At 43.9% G+C, this 27045-nt stretch overlaps 2 protein-coding genes and 1 long non-coding RNA gene across 5 annotated transcripts in view; 2 read left to right on the top strand and 1 right to left on the bottom strand.

Moving 5' to 3' along the window:
- LOC120827814 (myosin-10) overlaps nucleotides 1-12736 on the top strand; it is a 38083-nt gene extending 25347 nt beyond the window's left edge. For all 3 annotated transcript variants that reach the window (XM_078084598.1, XM_078084599.1, XM_040190924.2), the window contains exons 16-42: nucleotides 307-421; nucleotides 2769-2962; nucleotides 3083-3204; nucleotides 3400-3469; nucleotides 3697-3857; nucleotides 3949-4057; nucleotides 4186-4317; nucleotides 4420-4626; nucleotides 4722-4859; nucleotides 5069-5192; nucleotides 5337-5508; nucleotides 6093-6305; nucleotides 6400-6544; nucleotides 6623-6829; nucleotides 7232-7336; nucleotides 7429-7581; nucleotides 7669-7917; nucleotides 8024-8236; nucleotides 8317-8529; nucleotides 8630-8791; nucleotides 8870-8998; nucleotides 9379-9467; nucleotides 9854-9977; nucleotides 10091-10299; nucleotides 10412-10520; nucleotides 10651-10823; nucleotides 11170-12736. In XM_078084598.1, coding sequence (XP_077940724.1) covers nucleotides 307-421; nucleotides 2769-2962; nucleotides 3083-3204; nucleotides 3400-3469; nucleotides 3697-3857; nucleotides 3949-4057; nucleotides 4186-4317; nucleotides 4420-4626; nucleotides 4722-4859; nucleotides 5069-5192; nucleotides 5337-5508; nucleotides 6093-6305; nucleotides 6400-6544; nucleotides 6623-6829; nucleotides 7232-7336; nucleotides 7429-7581; nucleotides 7669-7917; nucleotides 8024-8236; nucleotides 8317-8529; nucleotides 8630-8791; nucleotides 8870-8998; nucleotides 9379-9467; nucleotides 9854-9977; nucleotides 10091-10299; nucleotides 10412-10520; nucleotides 10651-10823; nucleotides 11170-11323 — 4191 coding nt within the window. In that variant the 3' untranslated portion in view covers nucleotides 11324-12736. The remainder of the gene's footprint in view (nucleotides 1-306; nucleotides 422-2768; nucleotides 2963-3082; nucleotides 3205-3399; nucleotides 3470-3696; nucleotides 3858-3948; nucleotides 4058-4185; nucleotides 4318-4419; nucleotides 4627-4721; nucleotides 4860-5068; nucleotides 5193-5336; nucleotides 5509-6092; nucleotides 6306-6399; nucleotides 6545-6622; nucleotides 6830-7231; nucleotides 7337-7428; nucleotides 7582-7668; nucleotides 7918-8023; nucleotides 8237-8316; nucleotides 8530-8629; nucleotides 8792-8869; nucleotides 8999-9378; nucleotides 9468-9853; nucleotides 9978-10090; nucleotides 10300-10411; nucleotides 10521-10650; nucleotides 10824-11169) is intronic.
- On the bottom strand, nucleotides 2980-11254 carry LOC120827815 (uncharacterized). Its single transcript, XR_005713451.2, has 3 exons — nucleotides 11143-11254; nucleotides 3316-3456; nucleotides 2980-3222 (listed from the first exon to the last, which is right to left on the bottom strand). It is a non-coding gene; the product is annotated as an uncharacterized LOC120827815 (long non-coding RNA).
- Nucleotides 12737-23486: 10750 nt separating the features above from the next.
- On the top strand, nucleotides 23487-25469 carry LOC120827539 (serotonin N-acetyltransferase). Its single transcript, XM_040190506.2, has 4 exons — nucleotides 23487-23646; nucleotides 24072-24334; nucleotides 24659-24813; nucleotides 24893-25469. The coding sequence occupies exons 2-4, from the start codon at nucleotides 24181-24183 to the stop codon at nucleotides 25259-25261; spliced, it is 678 nt and encodes a 225-aa protein (XP_040046440.1). The 5' UTR covers nucleotides 23487-23646; nucleotides 24072-24180; the 3' UTR covers nucleotides 25262-25469.
- The last annotated feature ends 1576 nt before the right edge of the window (nucleotides 25470-27045 follow it).

Genomic DNA, 27045 nt, shown 5'->3' with positions numbered 1-27045 from the left:
CCAAATACACCGGACTGCACTGTCCCTCAGAAATATGCAAATAATGTCTTTATTTCAGTGCAATTTAACGCGAGGTATACCCCAACAATGATTATTCTGTTTGTCCGAATAGTCACCTAAATCCTGAACTCTTCTATCACTCGTCGTGTCTATTGTTGGTTCACATAGCACACAAACCACATTGACCCAAATAATCCATCCCCACGACAACATGTGTATAAACACACCTGTTTTAACATAGTTATCTTACGCAGACTTACTTTACGCCTGTATGTGTTTGGCGATGAACACACGGTGTTTCTCCAGGTGGACTATAAGGCTGATGAATGGCTCATGAAGAACATGGATCCCCTGAATGACAACGTGGCCACGCTGCTGCACCAGTCAACCGACAAGTTTGTGGCTGAGCTCTGGAAGGACGGTAAGTCTCTTACCATCTCTTTTGGTGTAAAGGAGCTTATTGATCTTTGTGCTAAATGAGGGTTATTAACAATTTAGTCTGTGGTGTAAATAAAGATGCATTTATCCGTATCAGTGCATTATTGTAGGGACAAAAAGAAAGCATTTAAAAGCATTGACCGTGTCGGCCAGTTGGTTTGCCCACTTCTATCGTACGGGCTGATGTCTCTTATCAAGTATTGGATCGATTGCCATGAAAGTTTGTTGTGGCGTTCAGGTGCAGAGACGATGAATCCCTTTGTGCCACTGAAAGGTTATTTGGCGAGACATTTCTCAACAGCTGCATAATAAATTCCCATGAAATGTGGCTGTAATGTTCATTTTCCCTTTGGGGTGAACTGTAAGTTAGTAAATTAGGTCAAAATGCTTTTGTTTTGTTTTATCCCCATTTATCTTACAAACCCAACAATATTCCCATCAGCCTTAGCTGCACTTTTGTGTTTAGGGCGGATTAGAAAACATTAGCTTTGTAAAACAAAGACTGTGAACATGCTAATCATAACCACAGTAAATAATCTAAGCATAAGCTAAATAAAGCCCTACGGAGCCACTGTAGACTGTATGAAGCACACTAGAAACAGACTCTTGTCAAATGAAATATATTCTCTGTTCTGAGTTTCTTTCAGCAGTGCATTTAATGGTTTGTGGGATGAGTTTTGCCAGCAAAAACATTAATTTGTCTGAGCTGAATGGCAGATTTATTGCTCCTGTTTTTACACCCCTAATATTTCCGTTAGCCTCCACAGTCATTATTTTTATTTGACATTTTATGGAGTCACAGACAGGTTAAATGGAAAGCAATATGGTTATATACCACTTTCTGGACTAATCTTTCTCCTGACAAATGTTCAGCTTTGATAACCCCAACACTTGATAATATAATGTTCTGCATAAACTGTTCAGTCTTCCTTTCTTTAAAGCAAATTAATGCTAGTGAGCGGTTGTATGAATGGCGGGTGTAAGTGCTTGCAAGCCCACTTTTTCTCTCTCTCTGTCCTGTCTTCTTCCTCTGTCCGTGTCTCTGTAGACATTCAGACGTTTCAGAGAGCCTCTTTCTATGACAATGTGTCTGGGCTCCATGAAGCTCCAGGTGAATCATAGTTACCATCATTGTCCCACTGGCTTCTCTTCATCTTCTGGGCTGGAGGGATCATTGGTGGCCGTGTTCTGTCCTGGCTGCACTGTGCACCCCCTTCGAGAAATCTCCTCTGGCTTTGCATGGCTATAAAAAGACTACAAGACACTTCATTCGTTCATGGGTGCCGTTGGCTTACTGTCATGCTTGATTATCAGATAACTGTTGCTCATTCTGCCAGACAAGGCATTCCTTTTGGAAAATAAAATCTCTCAAAATTTGAGATAGCAGAACTTTTAGAACAAATTTGCTTGGACATCTTGGAAGTCTTTAGGCTCACTAAAGGGGCTACTGTGAGGAAACCGGACCGATTGCGTCACCACGCCTAGAAGTGCAAAATATCCCCTATCTACTAAATAGAGATCAGTGCAAAGCAACTGTCAAAAGCAACCCACCCCTCTATGAGGCAAGAAACTATTTCATCTTTATGCATTCAACAGGCAGATGATCGTGTACAGATGAAGGATCCCGAATTGAATTATGTTGTTGCTTACTTAGTTCTGGTATTTAGATGAACTGAGAGAATGGAATATCCGAGGGAACCTGCCAACAGATATCTGGTCCAACTCATCAATCGACAGCTGCGGGTTTAAAAGTTCAGATCTTAACCGGGTTTTGTTTGTGATTTAAGCACATGCCGCCTTTTGTTTTTCACGTTGATACGCAACTTTAAAATTCCCTTTGACGCTATTAGTTTTGATTTATTTGTAACCAACAAAGAAAACAAGTCAATAGAATAAACCTGCTAACTGTGTTACTTCACTATATCAGGTTTGATCCAGCGGTTGATAGAAATTGTTTGGTAGCTTTCATGTTTGAGCAGTATTCTAATGTTTAAGGTTTAGGGGGATAAACAGGCTCATGTTATGTCAATTAAACTAGCTGATGGTCTCTAGTTGCAGCTGGTGTGACACCATCGCCCGTCTTCATGCTTTATCACAACACAAGAAAAGAGCAAATCCTGCTCAGTTGAAGACTTCAGCCTTTATTGGCAACCCGCCCTGCCGAGTCTCCACATTGGATTTAGATAAAAGACTGACAAGTCATTGGCTTTTCTCTTTTCTACATTCATGTCAACAGCACGACATTTTGCTCTGATGTACTTCCCACATTATTCAGTCAAACCAGCATCACAAGATCTCTGCGTCCTCTTCATATCGTTTGTCAACACCAGTCGACAGAATCGTGGGTCTGGACCAGGTGGCAGGCATGAATGAGACGGCGTTTGGCGCCGCCTACAAGACCAAGAAGGGCATGTTCCGCACCGTGGGACAGCTGTACAAGGAGCAGTTATCCAAGCTGATGGCCACACTGAGGAACACCAACCCCAACTTTGTCCGCTGCATCATCCCCAACCATGAGAAAAGAGTGAGTTCTCAAAGGGCTCCACTCCACGTTCAGTTTATTATATATCTGGTGGATTTTTGTTAACGATCAATCCAGCACCTTCACCCCATACATTTAAATGTTCCCCTTCATCTGCTCCAGGCTGGTAAACTGGACCCGCACCTGGTTCTGGACCAGCTGAGGTGTAATGGGGTACTGGAGGGGATTCGCATCTGCAGACAGGGCTTCCCCAACCGCATCGTCTTCCAGGAGTTCAGGCAGAGGTCATCCACTCAACTATTCTATGACACACAGACACAATTTGACTTGACAAAAAGAAGTCTTATTTAGATTATGACAGAGGTTTTGTATTAAAGTGTCTCCTGCATACGCACCAGTATCCTTTCGCCGTTAATAAAAGGCGGATGATTCTTCCGGTGTCCCCTCGTCTCTGCTAAACCCTCTCTGCTCTGCTCCAGGTATGAGATCCTCACCCCTAACGCCATTCCCAAGGGTTTCATGGACGGCAAGCAGGCCTGTGAGAGGATGGTAAGAACTTGGCTGAGCGAAATGATCTCGACTGCTGTCACACGGCTCACGTTTCATACAACAGCCCCCTTTGTTTGTCATTTTATTACAAGGCAATTACTTATCTAATTTAAGAGGAAGAGTAAAAATGTGAGAAATATTTACTCAATAAGTTACACCAAGCTGTTATTACCCCCAGTAGTCCTTTTTCCATACATCCTCCTTCAATGTCTCCCTGTCTCCCACAGATCAAAGCCCTGGAGCTGGACGGAAACCTGTTCCGTATTGGCCAGAGTAAGATTTTCTTCAGGGCCGGAGTCCTGGCCCACTTGGAGGAGGAGAGGGACCTGAAGATCACCGACATCATTATTTACTTCCAGGCCGTCTGCAGGGGGTATCTGGCGCGCAAGTAAGGGTCGATCTACCACTGCAAATCTCCAAAAGGACAAAAGTCCATTTGTCTCACTCTGTCTTCGTCCTCGCTCGTTGTAATGCTTCAGGGCTTTCGCAAAGAAGCAGCAGCAGCTCAGTGCTCTAAAGGTTCTCCAGAGGAACTGCGCTGCCTACTTGAAGCTTCGTCACTGGCAGTGGTGGAGACTCTTCACCAAGGTGTCTACATGGATGTCAACAGTATCTGAGCAACAGATCCCATTTGTTTGACTCGCTAAGGTCACTAATCTCAGATCTCTTCAGTAGTGATAATTCTCTGAAACGTCCGTGTTAATTCGTACCCGCAGGTGAAGCCTCTGCTGCAGGTGACCAGGCAGGAGGAGGAGATGCAGGCTAAAGACGAGGAGCTGGTCAAGGTGAAGGAGAAGCAGACCAAGGTGGAGGGAGAGCTGGTGGAGATGGAGAGGAAGCACCAGCAGGTCAGTCACGGCTGCAGCAATGCAATATACACCACAACTAGACTCGTACCAACCCTTTGTTTGGGGTTCTCAATTAAATGTTTTAACATGTTTCATGTGTAGTTGGTTGAGGAGAAGAACATTCTAGCAGAGCAGCTACAGGCAGAGACTGAGCTGTTTGCAGAAGCTGAGGAGATGAGAGCCCGCCTGGCTTCCAAAAAGCAAGAGCTGGAAGAGATCCTTCACGACCTGGAGTCCCGGCTGGAGGAAGAAGAGGAGAGGAATCAGGGCGTGCAGAACGAGAAGAAGAAGATGCAGTCCCATATCCAGGTTTGTCCCATTGACGTACAGGTTACTGAAAAACAATGTTTGCACTCTTGGACATAGATAGATTTACTATTACGTTTAAATTCTTGTTTGCGTAGGACCTGGAAGAACAGCTGGATGAAGAGGAGGCTGCCAGGCAGAAGCTGCAGCTGGAGAAAGTGACAACAGAGGCCAAAATGAAGAAATTTGAAGAGGACATTTTGCTCCTAGAAGACCAGAATTCCAAATTTCTCAAGGTGAGATAGCGAGGAAATCTCCAGGTCTACATTTCAGCAGATGGAAAAGAGTTGGTGCTAAAAGTTGATTTTGAACAAAAGATGAAGGGGCGTCTCACCTCTTCACCTGAGCGGTGAAATAAAGGCAAAAGTTTCAGATTGTTAGAATATGTTGATGTTGAATTCAGAAGGTGGCTGTGCACCAACCTTCCTGCATTTCCATCCTTAAGGAAAAGAAGCTGTTGGACGACCGAGTCAACGAGATGACCTCGTTGCTGTCCGAAGAGGAAGAAAAGGCCAAGAACCTGGGCAAGGTCAAGAACAAGCAGGAGATGATGATGGTCGACCTCGAGGGTAAAGGAGCGATGTAAAATAAACAGTTTTCATAGAATAGTGAAGTGAAAAAGTAACCATCAAAACAAATACCTCCCTTGGTGCTTCATAAAACCACGAGTTGGTGCTTCATAAAACCACGAGATCTTTCTTTCTCTAATTTAGAGAGACTGAAGAAGGAGGAGAAGACCCGCCAGGAGCTGGAGAAGGCCAAGAGGAAGCTGGAAGGGGAGACGTCAGACTTCCAGGACCAGATCGTGGAGCTGCAGGCCCAGGCTGAGGAGCTGAAAGCTCTGCTGGGGAAGAAAGATGATGAGCAGCAGATGATGGTGGCCAGGTAGGCGTAGCATAACATTTGTGTGGGCCGAATATAGATGTTGAGAGATCTGAAATTGCGTCAGAGATTCTGCTTCATGAGCTGAGTCACTCTGAGATAAGCGCCGCATAGCTGGACAAAATGGTTGCACCTGTTTTATATTGAGCATTTTATTGGACTGACAGCACTCCTTAATAAGTGTACAGCCGTGATGTTATAGTCTTGTAAAAGAAAAAACTTGCCTTTGAGCTTTTAGTTGACACCCTGCATTTCTTTACTGGTCTTCACTGCTTTGGAATGTGTTTGCATTGCATGGTCATTGTGTGGTATTAATGAGCAGTGAGACTTATTAAGGTAATAGATGTTAACAACATAGAGGTCCATTGAATATCCCTGAAAGAAAACGATCCAACTCGCTGCTGCCACCCAGTGGAGATTTTACACAGATACGGCCAAAGTGTGTTGTGTTATATACTGTACACACAAGTTGAACATGGCAAATGCGTTGTGTATTTCTGATATACATGTACAATCCACTCCAAAACAAATGTGTGGATGTCATACCATGACAGTACTGTACCCAACCTCTGAGAATCTGTTCCAAGGGGTGAAGACGAGGTCGGCCAGAAGAACAACGCTCTGAAGCAGGTGAGGGAGCTGCAGGCCCAGCTGTCAGAGCTGCAGGAGGACCTGGAGTCAGAGAAAGTGTCCAGGAGTAAAGCTGAGAAACTCAAGCGGGACTTGAGCGAAGAGCTCGAGGCCCTGAAGACTGAACTCGAGGACACTCTTGATACAACCGCTGCCCAGCAGGAATTAAGGTTCTGCTCACTGCATTTTACAATAACAACAAAGACCGTTAGCCGTATGGTTTTTCATCCTGTCAACATTTTGTTCTGTACCTACTCTTTGTAGGACAAAGCGCGAACAGGAGGTTACAGAGCTGAAGAAGGCAATCGAGGAGGAGACTAAAAACCACGAAGCGCAGATCCAGGAGATGCGACAGAGGCATTCCACCGCCTTGGAGGAGCTGTCCGAAAATCTGGAGCAGGCCAAGAGGGTAACGCCTCTCCCCAATCACAGGAATACCAACCCACCAAAGGGAAAGGCACAGCCCTGATATTTGTTGTTCATGTAGTTCAAGGCCAACTTGGAGAAAGCTAAGCTGAGCCAGGACAGTGCCAACAAGGAGCTGGCCAGCGAGGTCAAGGGCCTGCAGCAGGCAAAGGCCGAGTCCGAACACAAGCGGAAGAAACTGGAGGCCCAGCTGCAGGAGTTCATGGCCAGAGTCACGGAGGGAGAGCGGGCCAAGGGAGAGCTGGCCGAGCGAGCGCACAAACTGCAGGTGGACATATTTGATTAAACACAGCGCATCTCGCCCCTGTAGTCGTTATTAATTAATGATTACTATTCATCTAGTACCCTATCAAAACATGATACAAGTAATTAGGATCCAGATATAGATAAATCATCAAAATGGGCATTGTTTTCCATTATTTTCCAGTGTTTGCATAAAGCCACTAAGGCTGTTTACTGCGATATTGTGTGACCAGGGATTAAGTGTTTGCATAGACACTCCTCAATGCCATACTTAAATAATTTAGATTCTTAACTCTTCATTTCATTTTTTTAACTGTGCAGTTTAAGTGAAAAGCTGCAGGCAAAGCTGGACCATTCATTAAAAAAATGTAACATTAAAATATTCTACAAAAACCTGATTAATAACGTGTTGTACCCCTCAATCCAGACTGAGCTGGACAATGTGTCTGCCATCCTGGAAGATTCAGAAAGGAAGGGAATCAAGATGGCCAAGGATGTCGCTGGACTAGACAGTCAGCTGCAAGACACACAGGTGACACGCACCATGCGTGAGCAGCCATCATCAATCCACAGGGCATTCTGTCAACCACACTAACCACAGGAATATACTGTTCTAAACTTCAGGAGCTGCTCCAGGAGGAGACGCGTCAGAAACTAAACCTCAGCAGTCGCATACGCCAGCTGGAGGAGGAGAGGAGCGCCCTCCAGGAGCAGCAGGAGGAGGATGAGGAGGCACGCAAGAATCTAGAGAAACAGATGTTGACCGTACAGGCTCAGGTAGGACAGCTGATCTCCGCTGCAGGAAACCCCGTTTAAAAAAAACGTATTGGTTTTTATTCTGAACATTTTTTTTTTTTTATTTAGCTGTTAGAGAGCAAGAAGAAGCTGGAGGACGACGTTGGAACAATAGAAGGCCTGGAAGAGACAAAGAAGAAACTGCAGAAGGACTTTGAACTGGCCAGCCAGCGACTAGAAGAGAAGACCGTCGGCTTTGAAAAGATGGAGAAGACAAAGACTCGCCTGCAGCAGGAGCTGGACGATCTCACTGTAGACCTGGATCACCAGAGACAGATAGTCTCCGGCCTGGAGAAGAAACAGAAGAAGTTTGACCAGGTGGCCGTGCTTTGTTGGGGATATCCGCTCCGTGTGGAAGCTCAATTTGCATTTGTTTGTTTTTTAATATGGATACGTTCATAAAATACTGATCCGCTCTCTGCAGATGCTGGCTGAGGAGAAGAGCATCTCGGCTCGTTACGCTGAAGAGCGAGACCGTGCTGAAGCAGAGGCCAGGGAGAAGGAGACCAAAGCTCTCTCCATGACCCGAGCTCTGGATGAGGCTCTGGAGGCCAAAGAGGAGCTGGAGAGGGTTAACAAGCAGCTTCGCGCTGAAATGGAAGACCTGATGAGCTCCAAGGACGACGTGGGCAAGAATGTGAGCGCTCGGGTCAATAAAACATGTTTTTGGATTCGCTCAGGCAAGTTGATCAGTCCTCTCACCAATCTTCTCATCAGGTCCACGAGCTGGAGAAGTCCAAGCGTACTCTGGAGCAGCAGCTGGAGGAGATGAAGACTCAGCTGGAGGAGCTGGAGGACGAGCTGCAGGGCACAGAGGACGCCAAGCTGCGTCTGGAGGTCAACATGCAGGCCATGAAGGCCCAGTATGAGAGAGACCTCCAGGGTCGGGACGACCAGAACGAAGAGAAGAAGAGAGCGCTGGTCAAACAGGTGCAGAATCACACAACCAGTTCAGTTCACAACACTGGAACAACAGTAAAACCCCGCCACACTAATTTGAACTTGTGCTGGCCCTCGAACCGCCCAATAGGTGCGAGAGATGGAGGCAGAGTTGGAGGACGAGAGGAAGCAGAGGGGTTTGGCTGTAGCTGCTAAAAAGAAGCTGGAGATGGATTTGAAGGACATAGAGGGTCACATAGAAGGAGCCAACAAGGCTCGGGACGAAGCCATCAAACAGTTGCGCAAGTTACAGGTGCAGATTTGACGTTTGAATTTGCATTCAATCCACCACACCAAGCAGTCATTCTAAGCCGTACCTCTTCTGCTGCAGGCCCAAATGAAGGACTACCAACGGGAGTTGGAAGACGCCCGCGCTTCTAGGGACGATATCTTCGCCATATCCAAGGAAAATGAGAAGAAACTCAAGAGTCTGGAGGCTGAGATTGTACAGCTTCATGAGGTACAATTTAATTCATTTTGTGCAAAGCCCAAAATCTGTGGCAATATTCTATTCTATATGTAAAAATAGGAACAAACCTCAGGCAGAGCGACAGAGGGAGGCTCCCTCTCCCAGCTGTACAGAATGAACAGCGTACAATGTAAATGATTAATATATTGAGGCAGAGTAATGCTGGAAAAAGTCCTACTAATGACAGGAGTAGATATAGAACAGTGATGTGCAGACACGTCACTTCCAACTAGTTTAGTTGGAACGTGTTCATTTACGTTTGATAGATCTATGTATTTACTCTATATTCAGGATACACGCTTGGCATTACGAGAAAGCACAAAGATCTACCAAGTACTTGTGTTTAGACCTTTGACGCTTTTTCCCCACAGGACTTGGCAGCATCTGAGAGGGGCCGGCGCCACGCGGAGCAGGAGCGGGACGAGCTGCAAGATGAAATCTCAAACAGCACATCTGGAAAGTAAGTTAAATCGTAAAATGTATATTTACAGGCAAACATTACTTCAAGACCTTTCTCTTCCTCGGGCCTTTAGATCATCTTCTAGAAGACTTTGGCTGGATTCAAATAGTAAAGCAATTACCGCCTAACGAGTCAAGGAAAGATGGTTAGGAGAATCCATGAGGAGTTAGGGAAAGACAGCGGTGTTTAGAGTCCGACGACTCCACTTTTACTAGGGAGTTATGATGCGATGGGAGACACACGTTCCTAAGTAGAAAGGATCATTTGAATCCAGCCCTAGTTCAACTTATGACCAGTATTTAATAAACCAAATCTTGAAACTTCCACCTGCAAAGAGTCCTCGTGCTCTTTTTCTTTAACTCCTTATCGGTGTGTGTGTGTGTCAGGTCGGCTCTGATGGACGAGAAGAGAAGGCTGGAGGCTCGCATCGCCCAGCTGGAGGAAGAGCTGGAGGAGGAACAGGGAAACATGGAGCTCCTCAACGACCGCTTCAGAAAGACCACCATGCAGGTGAGGTCTTTTATCGGCCCTATTAATATCGCATGTCCATTTGTAAGAATTATTCACTGCCTGTAAATGGATCAATGGCATTAAGTCCCTTTCCGCCTCCTCCTCTTCCTCAGGTGGACACCCTGACGACCGAGTTGAGTGCGGAGCGCAGCACCGGTCAAAAGAGTGAAAATGCTCGTCAGCAACTGGAGCGTCAGAACAAGGAGCTGCGGGCGAAGCTGGGCGAGCTGGAGGGTTCTGTGAAGAACAGGTTCAAGGCCTCCATCGCTGCCCTGGAGGCCAAGATAGGACAGCTGGAGGAGCAGCTGGAGCAGGAAGCCAAGTGAGAATTCCATGCATTGGCTCCTAGTTTAAACTGACGGTTGAAAGAAAAGAAAATATGAGACCAATTGAAAATGATTTACTGGGCTTTTACCTGTGACGCTGAACTGAAGGGAGCGAGCAGCAGCCAACAAGACCGTGAGGAGGACCGAGAAGAAGCTGAAAGAAATCTGCATGCAAGTGGAGGATGAGCGCCGCCACGCCGACCAGTTTAAAGAACAAGTATGTCCGACGCTGTCGACGTTAACCAAGATGAGATTAGAGTTTGGCCCCACAAAGACACCAATCACTGTGCCTGGAACTCCGGAGGGCGATGTCCTTTGACCTCTCAGTTGCGTGCGTGTATGTGCAGGTGGAGAAGGCTAGCTCTCGCATGAAGCAGCTGAAGCGTCAGCTGGAGGAGGCCGAGGAGGAGGCCACGAGGGCCAACGCCTCACGCAGGAAACTGCAGCGAGAGCTGGACGACGCCACCGAGGCCAGCGAGGGCCTGAGCCGCGAGGTTCACACACTCAAGAACCGCCTCAGGTATTTCTCCACAACCTTCCCCTTCGGCTAGAAGAGGAGTACTTGGTACTCAGAATTTGGTTGTTAAAAAAGGTTGAGGTCACAATGAAGTGATGCCATTCGGACTTAAACTGCAGCTCGCCTGTCGAAGCCAGAGAACCGAGAGACGGTAGTTTGCACGGTTGATCAGCATCTCTCTGACTGTTAGTTGGGGAAGTTACGCCTTTTTCCATTCTCAATGGCTTGTGTAGTTAAGATCACGCCAGGAGAGGTGGAACCACCTGTGGAGGACCATGTACCAACTGAATGAAGCAGATCTAATGTGGGATTTAGTAGAAACCTTTTGCTGTGTTCCGTCCCCTTGCAGACGCGGCGGGCCCATCAGCTTCTCCTCCAGTCGGCCGGGCAGGCGCCCTCTTCCGGTCGAGGGGACTTCCTTGGACCTCCTGTCTGATGAGGAGGTGGAAAACAAAACCACCGACACAAATGCCAATGAGACTCCGGTGCCACAGCCAGAGTAGCAAGAAGAAGCCTCAACTTCTGCCTCTCAGTCCCGACAGCAATGCTTGGACTGCCCACATCACACAGACGTCAGCCAAACTGTATTCCTTCCTCCTGACCCTCAACACGCACCAGCAGCGGGACCCCCCCAACGCTCTTTACCGCGCCACTTAAAGTTGGGAGAAGCACTGCTCTGCCTTACATCCCCCCCTCTCTCAAGGTGCAGGGCTGTACAATAGACGTCCATCAAACGTTGAGTATAAACTGCATCACCAATATCAGGGCTTTCCTTTAAAAAAAATGCACATCTGCATATGTCAACTAAAACGACCCACCCAGAGAGATTGGAAAACTAATGATTACAATTCTAAATACTAAAACAATACCGTTGTAACATTGGAAAGAAACTGATTATTATTATTGCATTAACCTTACCGTGTTCCCGGCTTATCTGTTATGTTAATACTGTGCAGTTACAGCTTTACTTTCTCCAGTCCTGTGCTGGGATTGTTTGCTTGCATATGATTATAGAAGTTACTGTAAGCTGCCCATTTTGCCTCAGCGCTACTATACGTTGCTCCTCTCTAATGATGTATGACAGTAGGTCTGTATTGACTTGTAATTATTGGGTGCGAGAGCTGAAAGCAGCGATCCCCCTCCTTTTCTTTTACTTACTTCTGTGCCTTTTGTTTTTTTTTCTCATTTTTTAAACTCAAACCCCATTTATGCAACATATTCTGTTCATATATTGGACCCTGCCTAACTTCAATAAGTTTGTAATGAGCCATTAGTGGCAAATGCATTTGCTGTCTTTGTATATGACCTGCTACAGTTTCTATGTTACCACAATGATTGACATGTCAAACCGCACGGGGTATTTGTAAGATGGGTGCTATGGCTTATCATTGAAAAGCAATCCAATAGACAAACTGTATTTATATCTCTGCTATTGTATACAGTATACCTTAAATTCATTTTTAAAATGCCCATATTGCACATTAATCAGCTGTATCTACGCTAATTATCATGACATGTACAGTTGGAGTTATTAGGAGCCATATGATATATTAAAGGCTGTGGAATTGGTCCTTGATGATTACGTTGAATGAGTTATCAGCAATCATATTGGCAGAATAATGCCAATCAGCATCAACCAACATGATTGCCATGACAAACTAACATTTTTCCAAAGACTGGAAACTAAATGGATCTCAAATTGCTATTTTCTTATAAATCAGCATTATAGAATAGTTTAGTTCCTGGGAGGTTTGACCATTTCTGCCATTGTTTCAGAAAAACTGTAGTAGTGCTGTCATTTGTTACTTTCTATATTTCATAGTTTTTACACAAATCCATAAGCCATCTATAGTAACTTCAACATTTTGATTTAAGAAAGACAATAAACATGAAATAGAATTCCTTGTTAAAGATCAGACGAGTGTATTTCAACTCATTTGCTAGAGACATGTTAAGGAAAGTGTCCACATACATACACGTGTACATACACACACACGTATACACACACGTATACACGTATACACACACACGTATACACACACACGTATACACACACGTATACACACACACGTATACACGTATACACACACACGTATACACACACACACGTATACATGTATACACACACGTATACATGTATACACACACGTATACATGTATACACACACGTATACATGTATACACACACGTATACACACACGTATACATGTATACACACACGTATACACACACGTATACATGTATACACACACGTATACATGTATACACACACGTATACATGTATACACACGCGTACACACACACGCGTACACGTATACACACGCGTACACGTATACACACGCGTACACACACACGTATACATGTATACACACGCGTACACACACGCGTACACGTATACACACGCGTACACGTATACACACGCGTACACGTATACACACGCGTACACACACACGTATACATGTATACACACGCGTACACACACGCGTACACGTACACACACGCGTACACGTACACACACGCGTACACGTACACACACGCGTACACACACGCGTACACGTATACACACGCGTACACACGTGTATGTATATATACACACACACATACACACGTGTACATGTATGTATATATACACACACATACATACATATATATACACATACACACACACACACATACACACCTTTAAAAAGTTGAATTAAAAGCCAATGAATAATAGTGGGTCTTAAGCAGGGACTTGAACGTTGCAATGGTCCGAGCTGTTCTTACATGTGTTTCATCACATGTGAAATGATGGAGGAGTTGTATGTTTTGAGAGGTTTTGGTCCAATTAGCTTTTTATTTGTAAATAAATGTAAATAGGTAAACTATTCCAGAGGTTTGGAGCAGCCACTGAAAGGTTCGGTCACCTCTGGTTTTTAACCTGGATCCAGGCACATCGAGGAGCATCTGATTAGACGACCGCAGTGCTTTGATAGGTGTGTGGACATGTAAGAGCTCCGACAAGTAGGAAGGCGACAACCCATTTAAATTTTTAAAAACAATTAATACAATTTTAAATTCAATCCTGAAACAAACAGGAAGCCAGTGGAGGGTGGCCAAAGCCGGTGTAATGTGGTCGCGTTTTTTAGTCCTGGTCAAAAGTCGAGCTGCTGCGTTCTGGACTAACTGCAAGCGACGAAGGGATGACTGATCCAACCCAACATACAGTGAGTTGCAGTAGTCTAAGCGGGAAGTAATGAATGCATGCATGACTCTCTCAAAGTCTTTGCGTAGCAAGTAGGGCTTGACTTTAGCCAGGAGTCTCAGCTGGAACAAGCTAGTTTTGACAACAGAACTAAGCCTAAAATACTGAGAGTATCTACACAGGCACTGAGATGTTCATCACGTCCAAACACAACAACTTCGGTCTTATTGTCATTAAGACAGAGAAAATTCTGATCCATCCATACTTTGAGATCACTCAAGCAGTTTAACAGCGGCTTGATAGTGTCCTTATTGTTTTTTTACAGGCAAGTAAATTTGTACATCATCAGCAAAACAATGGAAAGAGATGTTGTGTTTTTTAAAAATGGACCCTACGGGCAGCATATACAGAGAAAATAGCATTGGTCCCAAAATGGAACCTTGGGGGACCCCACAGGACAGAGGGGCAACAGATGAAGAGCAGTTACCAATGTGGACAGAAAAACTATCTGTCAAGTAGGATTCAAACCATTTTAAGGCTATACCTGTAATGCCAACACTTTGCTTGAGTCGGGATAAAAGGATAGAGTGGTTGACAGTGTCAAAGGCAGCAGTCAAATCTAAGAGCACTAAAACAGCAGAATTTCCTGAATTGACAGCTAAGAGGAGGTCGTTGTAAACTCTTAGAAGGGCAGTTTTAGTGCTGTGGCGGGGCTTAAAGCCAGACTGAAACTTTTCATCATCTAAAAATGATTGAAGTTGATTAAAAAACACCTTCTCCAAGACCTTAGATAAAAAGGGTCATTTAGAAATAGGTCTAAAGTTAGACAAAACTAACGGATCCAGATTTTTCTTTTTTAAGAGTGGTTGCACAACAGCATGTTTAAAAGCGGCTGGAACACACCCTGAGCTGAGAGATGAGTTAACCAAGGATAAAATACTGGACCCAAGAGTGTTAAAAACATCTTTAAGTAAGCATGCAGGGATACTATCCAGTAGGCAGTTAGCGGGACGAAGCTGTTTGACTATGTCAGAAAGAAGGTTTAGTGAAACTGGCTCAAACTGCTGAAAGACAGCTGGTCATGAAAAAGTAACAGAGGGGCCATTGGAAGAAACAGGGGATGAAAAGCTCAGGCCAGCAATTTTATCTATGAAATGTTTCAGGAAGTTTTCACACAACAATGTGGATGGCACAGCACAGTCATTTTCACAAGGATTAATAAGTGAGTTAAACACTTTAAAAAGAACCTGAGGCCTCTGGGTGTTACTAGCAACCAGTAACACTGGAGATAAATAATGAGTTTTAGCAGATTTAACTGCTCCCTGGTATTTATGTAATAAATCTTTTAAAATTTGAAGTGACACTTGGAGTTTGTCCTTCTCCCACTTTCTCTCAGCTGTTCTGCAAGCCCGTCTGAGAGAGCGGGTATTTTCATTCAGCAAAGGTTCTTTAGAGGTTTTATGCGTTTCTCCCTCAGTGGAGTCCAGTATCTCAGTACAAGTAGAGTCAAAGATGCTGACGAGTTCCTCCACATTAAGAAAATCACCAAGATTTAAAGCACTGAGTTTTTCAAAGCATCAAAAAACCGTGAGGCAGTTTGAGGATTAATTGCACGGACACAGCACGCAGGGGAAACAGACAAAGTGTCCGAGCAGGGGACCCCCATAGTAAATACATCAGGTAGGTGATCTGAAATGCATGTGTCGCATATTTCACTAATGGCAACATCTAAGCCATATGACAGTACAAGGTCCAACGCATGTCCTTTTTCGTGGGTCGGGCCAGTAACAGACTGCGTGAGACTGAAAGAGTCAATAAGATCAAGAAAATCCTTAGACATCGGTCTGGATTCGCAGCAAACATGTATATTGATCATCGATCAAAAAGCGATCATATTTCAAGGCAAGTCCTGAATGAAATCCTTATTAAACTTTGGAGGTCGATAAACCACAGCACATAAAACAATCACTGGAAGATGTGCCTCAAACAGCTGCAGCTCAAAGCTGGAGCAGCTGTCAAACGAAATCTCCCGACATGGAAAAGCACACTTGAACACATCGGCCAATCCTCCACCTCTACCTGTGGTCCGAGGGGAGCGGAGGAAGCCACATCGGGGAGGCAGAAGTTCAGAAAAAGGCGTGAGCTCGCCATCACGAAGCCAGGTTTCTGTTAAGAACATAAAATCCAACTCACGAGAAGTGAAGAAGTCATTGAGGAGAAAAGTCTTGTTGGCTAGCGACCTATATTAAACAAAGCAAGGCGAAAAGTTTGATCCTCACTGGCTGGAGGCGCCGCACGATCTAGCGGGCGCAGGTTAGAAAAATCCACACCACCTCGGCGGAACCGAGCATACCTGGGAGAAGATCCAAGTACTGGCTCGGCCCGTGGTGCCGTCAGGAGAAGGTGGCCCTCAGAGATAACCTGTGGGCCAGGGACAATGGGACGAAGCCAGCGGTCTCTCATCCCCAGCAAGCGCCCGGCAGCAGGAACCTAGCGTCCATCAGGGCACGTCACACAGGTGAGCGCCAAGTAAGTCTTGCATCTGACCAGCACACCTCCGCGCTTTCCCCGTCGCCTGTAGCGTTTCTTACGGGGAAGGGCAGCATGTGAGCGGCGCAGGTGCTCAGGTATATCCGACAGCAGAGGAGGAATCCTCGAGGTCGAGTGATCTCCCAAAACATGTCTTTCAGACAATAAGTCAGCAGATAGTCGAATGTTGATAAGTGCTTGGCGATCATAAACTAGTAAAGCAGAGACATCTTGACAGAATGTACAGATAAATAGAGCGATAGGAAACAATAAACTAAGCACACGAAACGGAGACAGACGGCTTGCCATGTACACTAGCGCCATCTTGTTTTTGTCATATATACACATACACACACACACACACACACACACATTCACAATTTGTATTTCTTATAGTCCAGTCATGAGACGCCTCTATGACATAACTCATAGGAGCAAAGCTGTGATGTCATCACATTCTAATGTGCCTGTTGTTATTGCCTCAGAAGTGCTTTGATGTCACGTCACATGACCTCAAGTGCTGATTATTGATTATTACGGATTATTTTTCCTCACTACATTTTTAGTACCCTAGGATATTGCAATGTATAAAAGAAACAGAAGTACATTTCCTAGCATTCTACTGCCTGCCAGAAATGTTTTTGATGGGGGAATGCTAACACCGTCTAATCAATGCGATGTCGACCGTTTCAAAACTGAAAAAGCAATAAACATGCAGGCGGTTGATTTAACACAGCGGTCCGAAACCGACAAGGACCTCCATGCTGAAGACAGCGTCTGTATGGCTCAACTCAACGATCTGGAGAAACCACACACATCTAAGTTGAAGAACAAGCTCCTACCTGGCAGAAGTAATGTTAAAACCTTGTCAAACAAGACGGATGAACAGAGGGATATGCACGAATGGCAGTTGAGACAAATGAGCGCTGAGAAGGAGAAAGGCAAGTTACAGACACAGGATCCAACGTTCACACAAGAAATTAAAGACTTAAAAGACAAGTTGAAGGATAAAAAAAACGCTTGTACAAACCTTGAAAAACGAGAAGGATGAACAGAAGCAAACGTTCACAAAAGAAATCAAAGATTTGGAAAGCAAGTTACAGACACAGGAGCAAACGTTCACACACACACAATTCAAGACTTAACGGTCAAGTTGAAGGAACTTGAACAATTGACATCTGCACAGGAAGAACTGGTGGACATCCGTCTCAAAAGAGGAGATTCTTTTCCAGGAGGACAGAAAACAGCCAGAAAGAATTACAGAGAATGAAAGACAAGAGCAGAGAAAGGCGGCGGCAAAATAGGCTTTGCCCACAGTCTATTGACATGTGGGAAAAAAAGGGTTCTTTAGAATGCAGAACCATCACCTTCTTAAGAACCATTCTATCTATTAGATGGAACACACACATACATATGGAACCAAAAATGGTTCCGCTGGCATCACTCCAAAGAACCATTTTTGGTTCCAGTTGGCACCCAACCTCACCACCTCTTTCTATCCTCTGTACCCTTCTTCTTTCTGTACCCCCCCACCCTATCTATCCTCTCTAACCCACCCTATCTATCCTCTCTACCCCCCCTTCTATATATGTATATACGTCAGCAAACGTTCACACTCAAAAGGAAAGAGGCAATTCAATGTTGTTCTGGCGGTGAAAGGCAATTCACCGGCAGAACAACAGGCGGAGTAACAATTTTTTGTTGAAGACGACCTAGAGTCACGTCTATTTATTTATTTAAGAAAATCGACCAAAATCGACCAAAATGAACGTCAAGCCACGCCCTGGTAGTTTCACGAAAATTTTTATAACTTTTCCCCGCACAGTTGTCAGGATCAATTTGCAAAATACGATGGAAATTGAAAAAAAACAAGCAAGATTTCAGAGAACGACTGCAGCGCCCCCTAGAGTTCAGATCTGAAATAAATCAGGGGCAGGCTCAGAAACTCAATGTGAACATATCCTAGAGATTTGGTGACAACAAGCCAATTACTTTGGAAGTTATAGGTCTTTCACTTTTAGGCCACACCCCCCTACAACCTTCATTGGTCCATAGCTTCGAAACCCAATGAGATATAAACAAGCTTTTAACTTTTTAACTTGGCAGTTACCCAATAATGATTTCCGGAAATTTTCGTTAGAATTGGACCCAGCGTTTGGGAGGAGTTCGCAAAAACGTGTTTTTCACAAAATTCAAATTGGCGGAAAATCTTGCAAGTTGCATTTGCATACCATGATTGACTTTTTTGTAGAGCATATCCAAGAGCACCAGTGTGCAAAATTTCAAGGCAATCTGGGAAACTGGGCAAACATTTTCCCAGAGGGAGCACTTCCAGGGGGCGCTAGAGAGACATTTTTTTATCCCCAAATGCGCAACCCAAAGAATATCTACATTTTTCGCACTTCTGATTCATACGCCAAAATTCAAGAGTTTTTGAATATGATAAAGGCCTCAAAAGTGTGATTAAAGTGGAGAAATAAGAAGAATTCTTTGAAACACAATAGGGCTTTCGCCCGACTAAAGGCCCTGATAAATAAATAATTTCCACATACGAATTATTGTTTATTTTTCAGACATGAAATGTCTGGTCAGCTGTTTGCATATGCTTGAAAATGTTTCTATTTATTATAAACGGACTGACCTGTGTCCCCCCCACGCGCCACCTAGACAACCCTAGAAGAGGACGTAACAATCCGTTTAGAAAATATACAATTTCACAGTCCTCCTGACAGCTACAATATTGAAGTACATAAATATGTCTTACAAATGAATGTTTCAACAATGTGATATAATGTATTATTATTAATGTACTAATTAATTAATCATTTTATAAAGTTAGATTATATCAGTTTCACTTCAGTATCATTTTAAATGCAGCAACCATCAATGTGAGATATGTTTTAAGATGGGAAACACTTTAGTTTAGAAACACAGTTGCACTGAAACCCACTGGGCCCCAAGCATTTAGTAAAAAGGTTTCTCTTTAGCGCCATCATGTAGCCGTAGAGGTGGAGTACACGAACCAAACATGGCGGAGTGACCAACTGATACAGTGATACAACAGACTGCAGTCAAGTCAGCAGACGCTTGAATGTTAGTGCACGTATATGATGACATTTACGGTATTAAACAAGGAATGAAAGCTGTTTAATCAAGATTCTGGGCAATGACTTGGAACTATTTAGAAATTTGCATTTATTGCAGTTCAAACTTCAAGAAATTGTGTTTTTGAACTTGCAAAAATAGGGCTTTTACTTTGGCGAAATCTCAATCTGTACAGTAAAAACACTTCTCAGTAGCCAGAGATGTCCTTAACACGAGGACATTGGTCTTTGCCTGGGATTATTTCAAATATGCAAAAGATAGGGTATTTTTAAACTTATAAAGACTAGGCTTATTAAAGGCTTTTACTTTGAAGAAATCTCAATCTGTACATTGGAAATATTTCACTTTTCTTACAATAGTGGTCAGATGTTCTTAACATATGTATGTTAGTCTTTGACTGGAATTATCGAGAAAAGTATTTTTATTGCAGTTCAAACTTTGAGAAATGGTCCTGTTGAAACAGGATAATTATCTAACTTCGTAGAGTAAAAGTATTCCTTTTTTGTCAGAATGGTCCTGAACACACATACTTCAGTCATTGTCCAGAATCTTTGATTAAATTGCTTTTATTCCGGTTACTTGTTAAATATCGTAAACATCAGCATACACGTGCACTAAGATTCAAGCGTCTGCTGAGTTGACCGCAGTGCTGGATTCATCTATTTAAAACCCGGTTGATCAGAATGTGAGCCAGCAGCTGAAAACTACAACAAGTCCACCAACGTGTTTCACAGCTACGCTTGTTACGGTTTCTTAACATTGGAGTTAATAGAACAATTGCATTAAAATCAAAAGGAGTGGTCCACATTCTACAGACAAAGATGCGAGTGGTTTAACAAACAGCAGCTGTTCGTTTACGAAAATGAATTTCCTAGATCATCAATTAAGCATTTAAAGCTATAAAGAATACATGAAACATCATCAAATCTTTCCACTGAGGCATTACAATATGCAATAAGTCTACAACATCCTTTCCAGGCTGTTTTAATTAAACATAAAGGCTGGTAAGAAACAAATAAGGAAACCATCGACATACCACCTTCCCGATCGATCCGCTCCTCATTAACACCTGGCGCGAGGGGCGTTCACGTGAGCGCGTTCATGGGAGCACCACTCACAAACAGGAAGATGAAAACATACCAAATAAAGCAAATGTGTCGATGAGTGCATTGATACTATTGTGATAATAGTTTACCAGTGTGGTGGAGTAGGGCAAGTCAGAGCGTCCTTGGAACCCACGAGTGGGTTACAGCCGTGTCCACGCACCCATCGGACCAATGAACGAACCGGACCCAGTGGAGCGGACGGACAGAACCTTTGAAGACAACAGATGAACCAAATGAAAAGGTTAAGTTATTGAGTAAAGGTGAAGTTATTGCAATTTATGTAATTTCAATATTAAATTATATTTATTATAGTCATGGAAGCAGGTTTTTAAATCATCAATGTGTTGGTTGTAATAAATATCTGAATGCATTAAAGCATTACAAATTAAAATTGAACTGTACCTGAATATTGTTTTTCTATTCGTAAGAATAATTTGCTTCCGTATGAATATTGAAATATGAGTTATTGTATCCAAGTTGACTTATCTACACCAATGTACACTTTGAAAATGATTATGAACCTGCCCGTGTTACACCCTATTACAAAAATACATTGTGACAGAAAAGACCTCAATATGACAATTATTCTGAAAATGATGATAGTGATACATTGTCTGTGGTGTTGATACTGCAATGTTGTGTATGCTGGAGAAATAAAACAAAAGAGCAGTTCATTTTTATGCCATTTATTTAGAGATTGAACAACCACTATCAAAACACATTAAAATGTAATTAAATAACCTCTTAAATCCGAGGGGGTGAAGGGTTAGTCTTCCATCAAATTTTGGGAAGTTGATTTTGTGGTTATGACCTGTTGAAAAAAGATTACTGGAAAACAAAACAAAAAAGCTAAACATTTAAACATCAAAAAATGTAGTTGTATACAATATATATATATGTGTCCAGGAGAACATGGACATAAGAAATATTCACAATGCATTCACAACTCTCTGCACAGCTATGGGTGTTGTTCGGACTATAAGACAGATATGATGGAGGATCATCCAAGAACTCATGGACAAAGAAATACCCAATATGTCCATAATCATTTTGTGTCCATGCATCATAACAGCAACAGCTGTCAGACAAAAAAAAAACAGCAAAAAAAGTAAAATTTCCCCTGGAAATGAAAAAAAAAAAAGAAACAGAAATGGCTTTCTATATTTTTACCTGTGCATTGTCTTCATCAGATGACCTTTATTCTGTATTGGGGGACAAGTACATTAATCTTCAATGATCTTCAATGAAAGATGGGAAAATGATTACCAATAAAAATAAAGCGCTGTTGTGAGGTCATATTCATCACCTCCTCTCATCTGGACCACATCTGCCATTTTCTCCAGGGCCTGAGGAGATGGTAAATGGTCTGTACTTGTATAGCGCTTTTCTAGTCTTCTGACCACTGAAAGCTCTTTAACACTCCATGACATCATTCACCCATTCACACCCATTCACACACTGATGACAGGAGAACCACACACAGTGACACCTGCCCATCAGTAACTAACATTCACACACTGTAGTTGCAGCTACAGGAGCAATGTTGGGTTAAGTGTCTTGCCCAAGGACACATTGACATGTGGGTTAGCAGAGCCTGGGATTGAACCGACAACCCTCTGATTGGAGGACGGCCGTGCTCCCCACTCGCCCACAAGGAGTGACCAAAGACAACGTATGGTAGTCCGTTTTAAGTATTTTGTCTAATGAAAACAATTTAGAGAAATGCACACCTGTAAAACCATGGAAAAAAATAACAATTACATATAGACAGAGGTCATCAAACATAAAAGGAATAAATTTCAACATTTCAGATGAAAATACTCAAGTTGTCCAGGAGGTTACGTGTCAGCTCTTCTCTGCTGGACATGAGACAGAAACATGAAGTCCTCCACGTGAGGTGTCTCATGCTAAGCTACGTCATAGCAACCAGCTGAGCCAGATACTTTGCAGTAGAAGTACAAAAACTGGTACATTATTAGTAAACAAAAAACACATTATATTCACCAGAATAAGGAGTAAAACTGTTCACAATAACCAACACTACATTAAAAAAGCATTTATCTTAAAATAGCATTTGTGTGTCGACAACCCAGGTCCACCTAGCATGGTGGCTAATTGGCAATTAACTTAGTTTAGCTCGCGATTAGCATGCTAACAAACAATAGTACGGTTGTTAGAAACAAATCAAAATCAGGCCAATTCAAAGATACCAACCTCACAACGAGAGCCCCGCTGCTCCAGAACCAGCTGCTAGCGAGGCTAAGCTAACACCGAGAACCAGGAAACTCTGGGTTCTGTCAACCGTGTGTCTAGTGGACTAATTGATCTTAACTTTTTACCAACGCAGCGGTTGTGGGCTGAAATGAGTCGTGCGTTTGGGCAGTCCTGATGGACAGCTGTCATCTGGCTCAATGAAGCCTCCTCCACGGGTCAACGGGGCCACACCAACGTGTCCCTTCCATGTGGGACAAAATGAGATACTTTTTGTGGATGACAAGGAGACTCTTACCTGGTGAGGTAAAGGTTGATTATTGTGGTGAGAGTAAAACGGATGATTAATATATTCATGGGAATCTGTATTTTAAATAAACTTCTCATTGACCGACCAGGCTGTCAAATTGAATCCCACGCTTATGATATTATAACACCTTTAGTGGAAACAGGTCACTGTGTGGAAAACACTCGTGCACACGCTGTGCTCGGGCAGGGCGGATATAACGTGTCGGTAATGCGCCGAGTTGTGGAAACAACTTGTGAAGGTCTAATCCTTCATCATGTGACTCATAGTAATAATCACCTCATAACCGAGGGAGGAACGTGCGGTGGAGCAGGTGAGATAGAGGTGGAGGAAACGAGGTATAGAGTCGCAGAACCTCGCCAGCACAGGAGTCAACATCCTGCGGTAAGTGTCCCCGGACCCTTCATGCGTGTGGGAAATTGTTATTTACATAATGTTTATGAATTAAGTAGGAAGGGTTGGGGAGAAATATACATAGGCTACTTTTTAATTAGGCGATTGCGCTGAGCAGTTGCTCGTGATTTTGCCGCACTTCACTTTTAAAACCTTTGTAAACTGTGAATGAGCGCACGCGTGCAACCCGGCTTCTATAGAAAAGGGTTATTATCGAGACAAAAAACAAACAGCAACAATGGGCGCGGGTAATTACAGGGTTTGGTAAATGGCTCCACGCAGTTGTGACCTTCATTCATTCATTCATTTATCTACTGACATCAAATATTCACATGCAAATGAGCTGGTGGGTCTCAGTCAGAGTCGGGGAAGCTGTCCTATAAATACGCAGACAAACCATTGAGTTGTCGTTTCAGGGCCTGGTCGAGTTGATCCTGCCGAACGGGAGAGAAAGCGTCAGGAGGAGAATCTTTTTTTTTTTTGTCAAGGGAGGGGAGGGGGGGGGGGGGGTTGCAAAGTCGTGTGATGTCGGTCGTGGGCTCGCAGCCTTTCATGAAACCAATGCAGGCTACACCTTCGGTTTCCCCCGGCATGCAAAGGAGACACACGCTCCCCGCCAGCGAAGTCCGACCGCTCAACACGCAGGATGCCATATGCGTCTTCGAGATCGAGCGCGAAGGTAAGCGGCGACTCTCGTCCGTCACGCAGCGAAGCAGAAGTCCGCTAATAGCAGCCTATTAATCCGCTATCAAGTTGCACCGAGTGAACGGCACGGAGAACTCTGCGTAAAACCATGTGGAGATATCGAATACGAGAGCTCTTAATAACTTTTTGCATTTAATTCACTCGCTGTGCATTTTCTCTTGTATTCGCATTGGATTTCTGTAATTTTACATCTATTTTCAATATTTTTTTTATAAATGCGTATTCGGCCATTTGGAGTGCAGAAAAGTAGTGCCAACTTAATGTTTCGGCATGGTGTCTCTCCCCCCCTTTCTCCCAGCGTTTATCTCCGTGTCAGGTGAGTGTCCCCTACACCTGGACGAGGTGCGTCATTTCCTCACGCTGTGTCCAGAGCTGTCCATGGGCTGGTTCGAGGAGGGCCGGCTGGTGGCTTTTATCATCGGCTCTCTCTGGGACAAGGACAGACTCACTGAAGTAAGGCGCCGATATGCTATATCACACACACGCGTATACGTGCCCGCGATAATCGCCATGTGTGACCGCTTTGCTGCAGGACGCGCTGATTCTCCACAAGCCGCGCGGCTCCACCGTCCACATCCACATCCTCGCGGTGCACCGCACCTTCCGGCAGCAGGGCAAAGGGCCCATTCTCATGTGGCGCTACCTGCAGTACCTGCGCTGTCTGCCCAACGTGCGCCGCGCAGTGCTCATGTGCGAGGACTTCCTCATTCCCTTCTACCACAAGTCGGGCTTCAAGGTGCTGGGCCGCTGCGCCATCACCGTGGCCAACCTGACCTTCACGGAGATGTGGTACCCGATCAGCGGCCACGCGTACATGCGGCGCAACAGCGAGGCGATCCGCTTCCCTCAGCATCCCTTGACTCTGCCGCTGGCGAAGACCGACGGACATGTCGACATATGAGCAAGCTCAGGATGTCGGTCCGTGTGTTTTTAGGCGGCTGTCTTGCATTAGTGTTGTTCTCTGTGGAGAGTGTGTCGGGTTTTTCTCTACTTGAGTGACTGCTGATTGTTTTATTGGAACCTTTTTTTTTCTCCCCTTCTAATATCAAACTGCGTCTGTGACATTACTTTGCTGTGTGCAATAAAAACAAGAACGTGCTATACTGAAATGTGATTCATTAGTCCACTTTGTTCACCCTGTGCTTTTCCCTCACCTGTGGGAGGAGTGGAGTTTGTTTACTGTCACTTACAGTGATGCTGTGTTGTACTTGTGGACGTTTGGACGGTAAGCTGCAGCTGCTTAGCACCTTTCTGGGCTCTCCACACAACTATGGACTGACGTCAGCAACCAGGCTTTAGCTGCTCAACCACAGCTCTTATTAGGGGGCTTTAGGTGTTGTAAACACAGGAGGCCGGTATTCATCTGTTAGTCTGCACATCCAGACTTTGTATTGTGATGTTTTTGTTGTCGGTTTTTTTACAGTTTATATCTGCCACATTATCACGTTTTCAATAAAATGTTTTATACAGATTTTTTACAACGAAGAATTTAGGATTTCGATTTCGTCTGATCCAGAATATAAGACTTTTACAGGATGAGGTTATCAAATCGGAGATTCCTTCGCAACACTTCCACGTCCATGTCCTCTGAGTGTCTTCAGTTCTGAACTGTACATGTGGAGGTCAGCCAGTGGGAAGCCTTGTGCTCTTGAGCGGCACTTTAATCCATGACACAGTCACTGTCTAATCCACTAACGTGTCGGGTGAGCAGCTCCGCTCCTCTGAAGGGCAAACTTAGTGGTCACCTGGAAGAATGACCAACAACTTCAGTCACTTGGTCAAGCAGGATAGATGTTTGAAGTCTGACGCAAATACTATTCATGTTATCAGCAACTAATATATATTGCCAAATACACAAAACAAAGATTGTTTCCTTACCATGGAAATAATTCAACTTTAAAGTCGACTTGATGTGTTATATATGTATTTTCATGTCGCTAAAGCCAAGAGATAAACTGACAAAATGATTGTTTGAATCAAACATTGACATGTAATAGTAACACGGGAACAAGGCTCACCACTTTTTACGCATCGTACACCAACACGAGAGATGTCACCAGCTTGGTATTCGGAGGTATGTGGACATCGCGTTAACTTTGTATTCTCTCTCAGGTTGACACTCATTTAGTTAATCCCACTTGTCAAATAGACTTAGAGGAGGTTTATGTCGGCAATATCTAAGTGAAGTTATAGGCAGACATTTGCAGAATGAAGATGGCTTGCAGCATCGCTGGTTTCAAGCTGATGCTGCCAGCTGGCATCTCTGAACAGTTGGCTTTCTGGGCAATCTCTGCTGGAGTCTATTTCCTCTGGCAGAGGTATTCAACCGATGATGAGCAATATCCTTTTAATAAGTAAATATTAATAAATGTATTTTAGATGATTGTCAGATCGACGTCATACTTTCTGTTCTAATGTTGATGTGTGTGTTGCGTTGATGTTGATAAAAGCATGCAAATGAAGCGTCTCCTTGACCCCGCAACATATTCTTTTCATCAATCTGTCCTTCACATTGATGTATGACGAGGGAAAATAGAGTCAGGCTTTAAATGTGCTTCAAATTCCGATTGATGTTGCGTCGGCATGATTGCAGGGCAGGCGTTGAGGAGGCTTCGCCATCGTCATTCACAAGCACAATGAATAAGCGACAAATGTGCACATTTTTATTGTCAGGGGCTAAACCAT

This window comes from Gasterosteus aculeatus, chromosome 11 (assembly GCF_964276395.1).
Source record: "Gasterosteus aculeatus chromosome 11, fGasAcu3.hap1.1, whole genome shotgun sequence".
Classification (NCBI taxonomy): Eukaryota; Metazoa; Chordata; class Actinopteri; order Perciformes; family Gasterosteidae; genus Gasterosteus; species Gasterosteus aculeatus.
The sequence above is the reverse complement of the archived record's forward strand: the minus strand, read 5'-3'. Positions and strand labels throughout refer to the sequence as shown.

Coding starts and splice junctions, on each gene's coding strand:
- LOC120827539 (XM_040190506.2), top strand. CDS start 24,181: ATGTCGGTCGTGGGCTCGCAGCCTTTCATGAAACCAATGCAGGCTACA. Junction 24,335..24,658: donor CTTCGAGATCGAGCGCGAAG/GTAAGCGGCGAC, acceptor CCTTTCTCCCAG/CGTTTATCTCCGTGTCAGGT. Junction 24,814..24,892: donor ACAAGGACAGACTCACTGAA/GTAAGGCGCCGA, acceptor GCTTTGCTGCAG/GACGCGCTGATTCTCCACAA.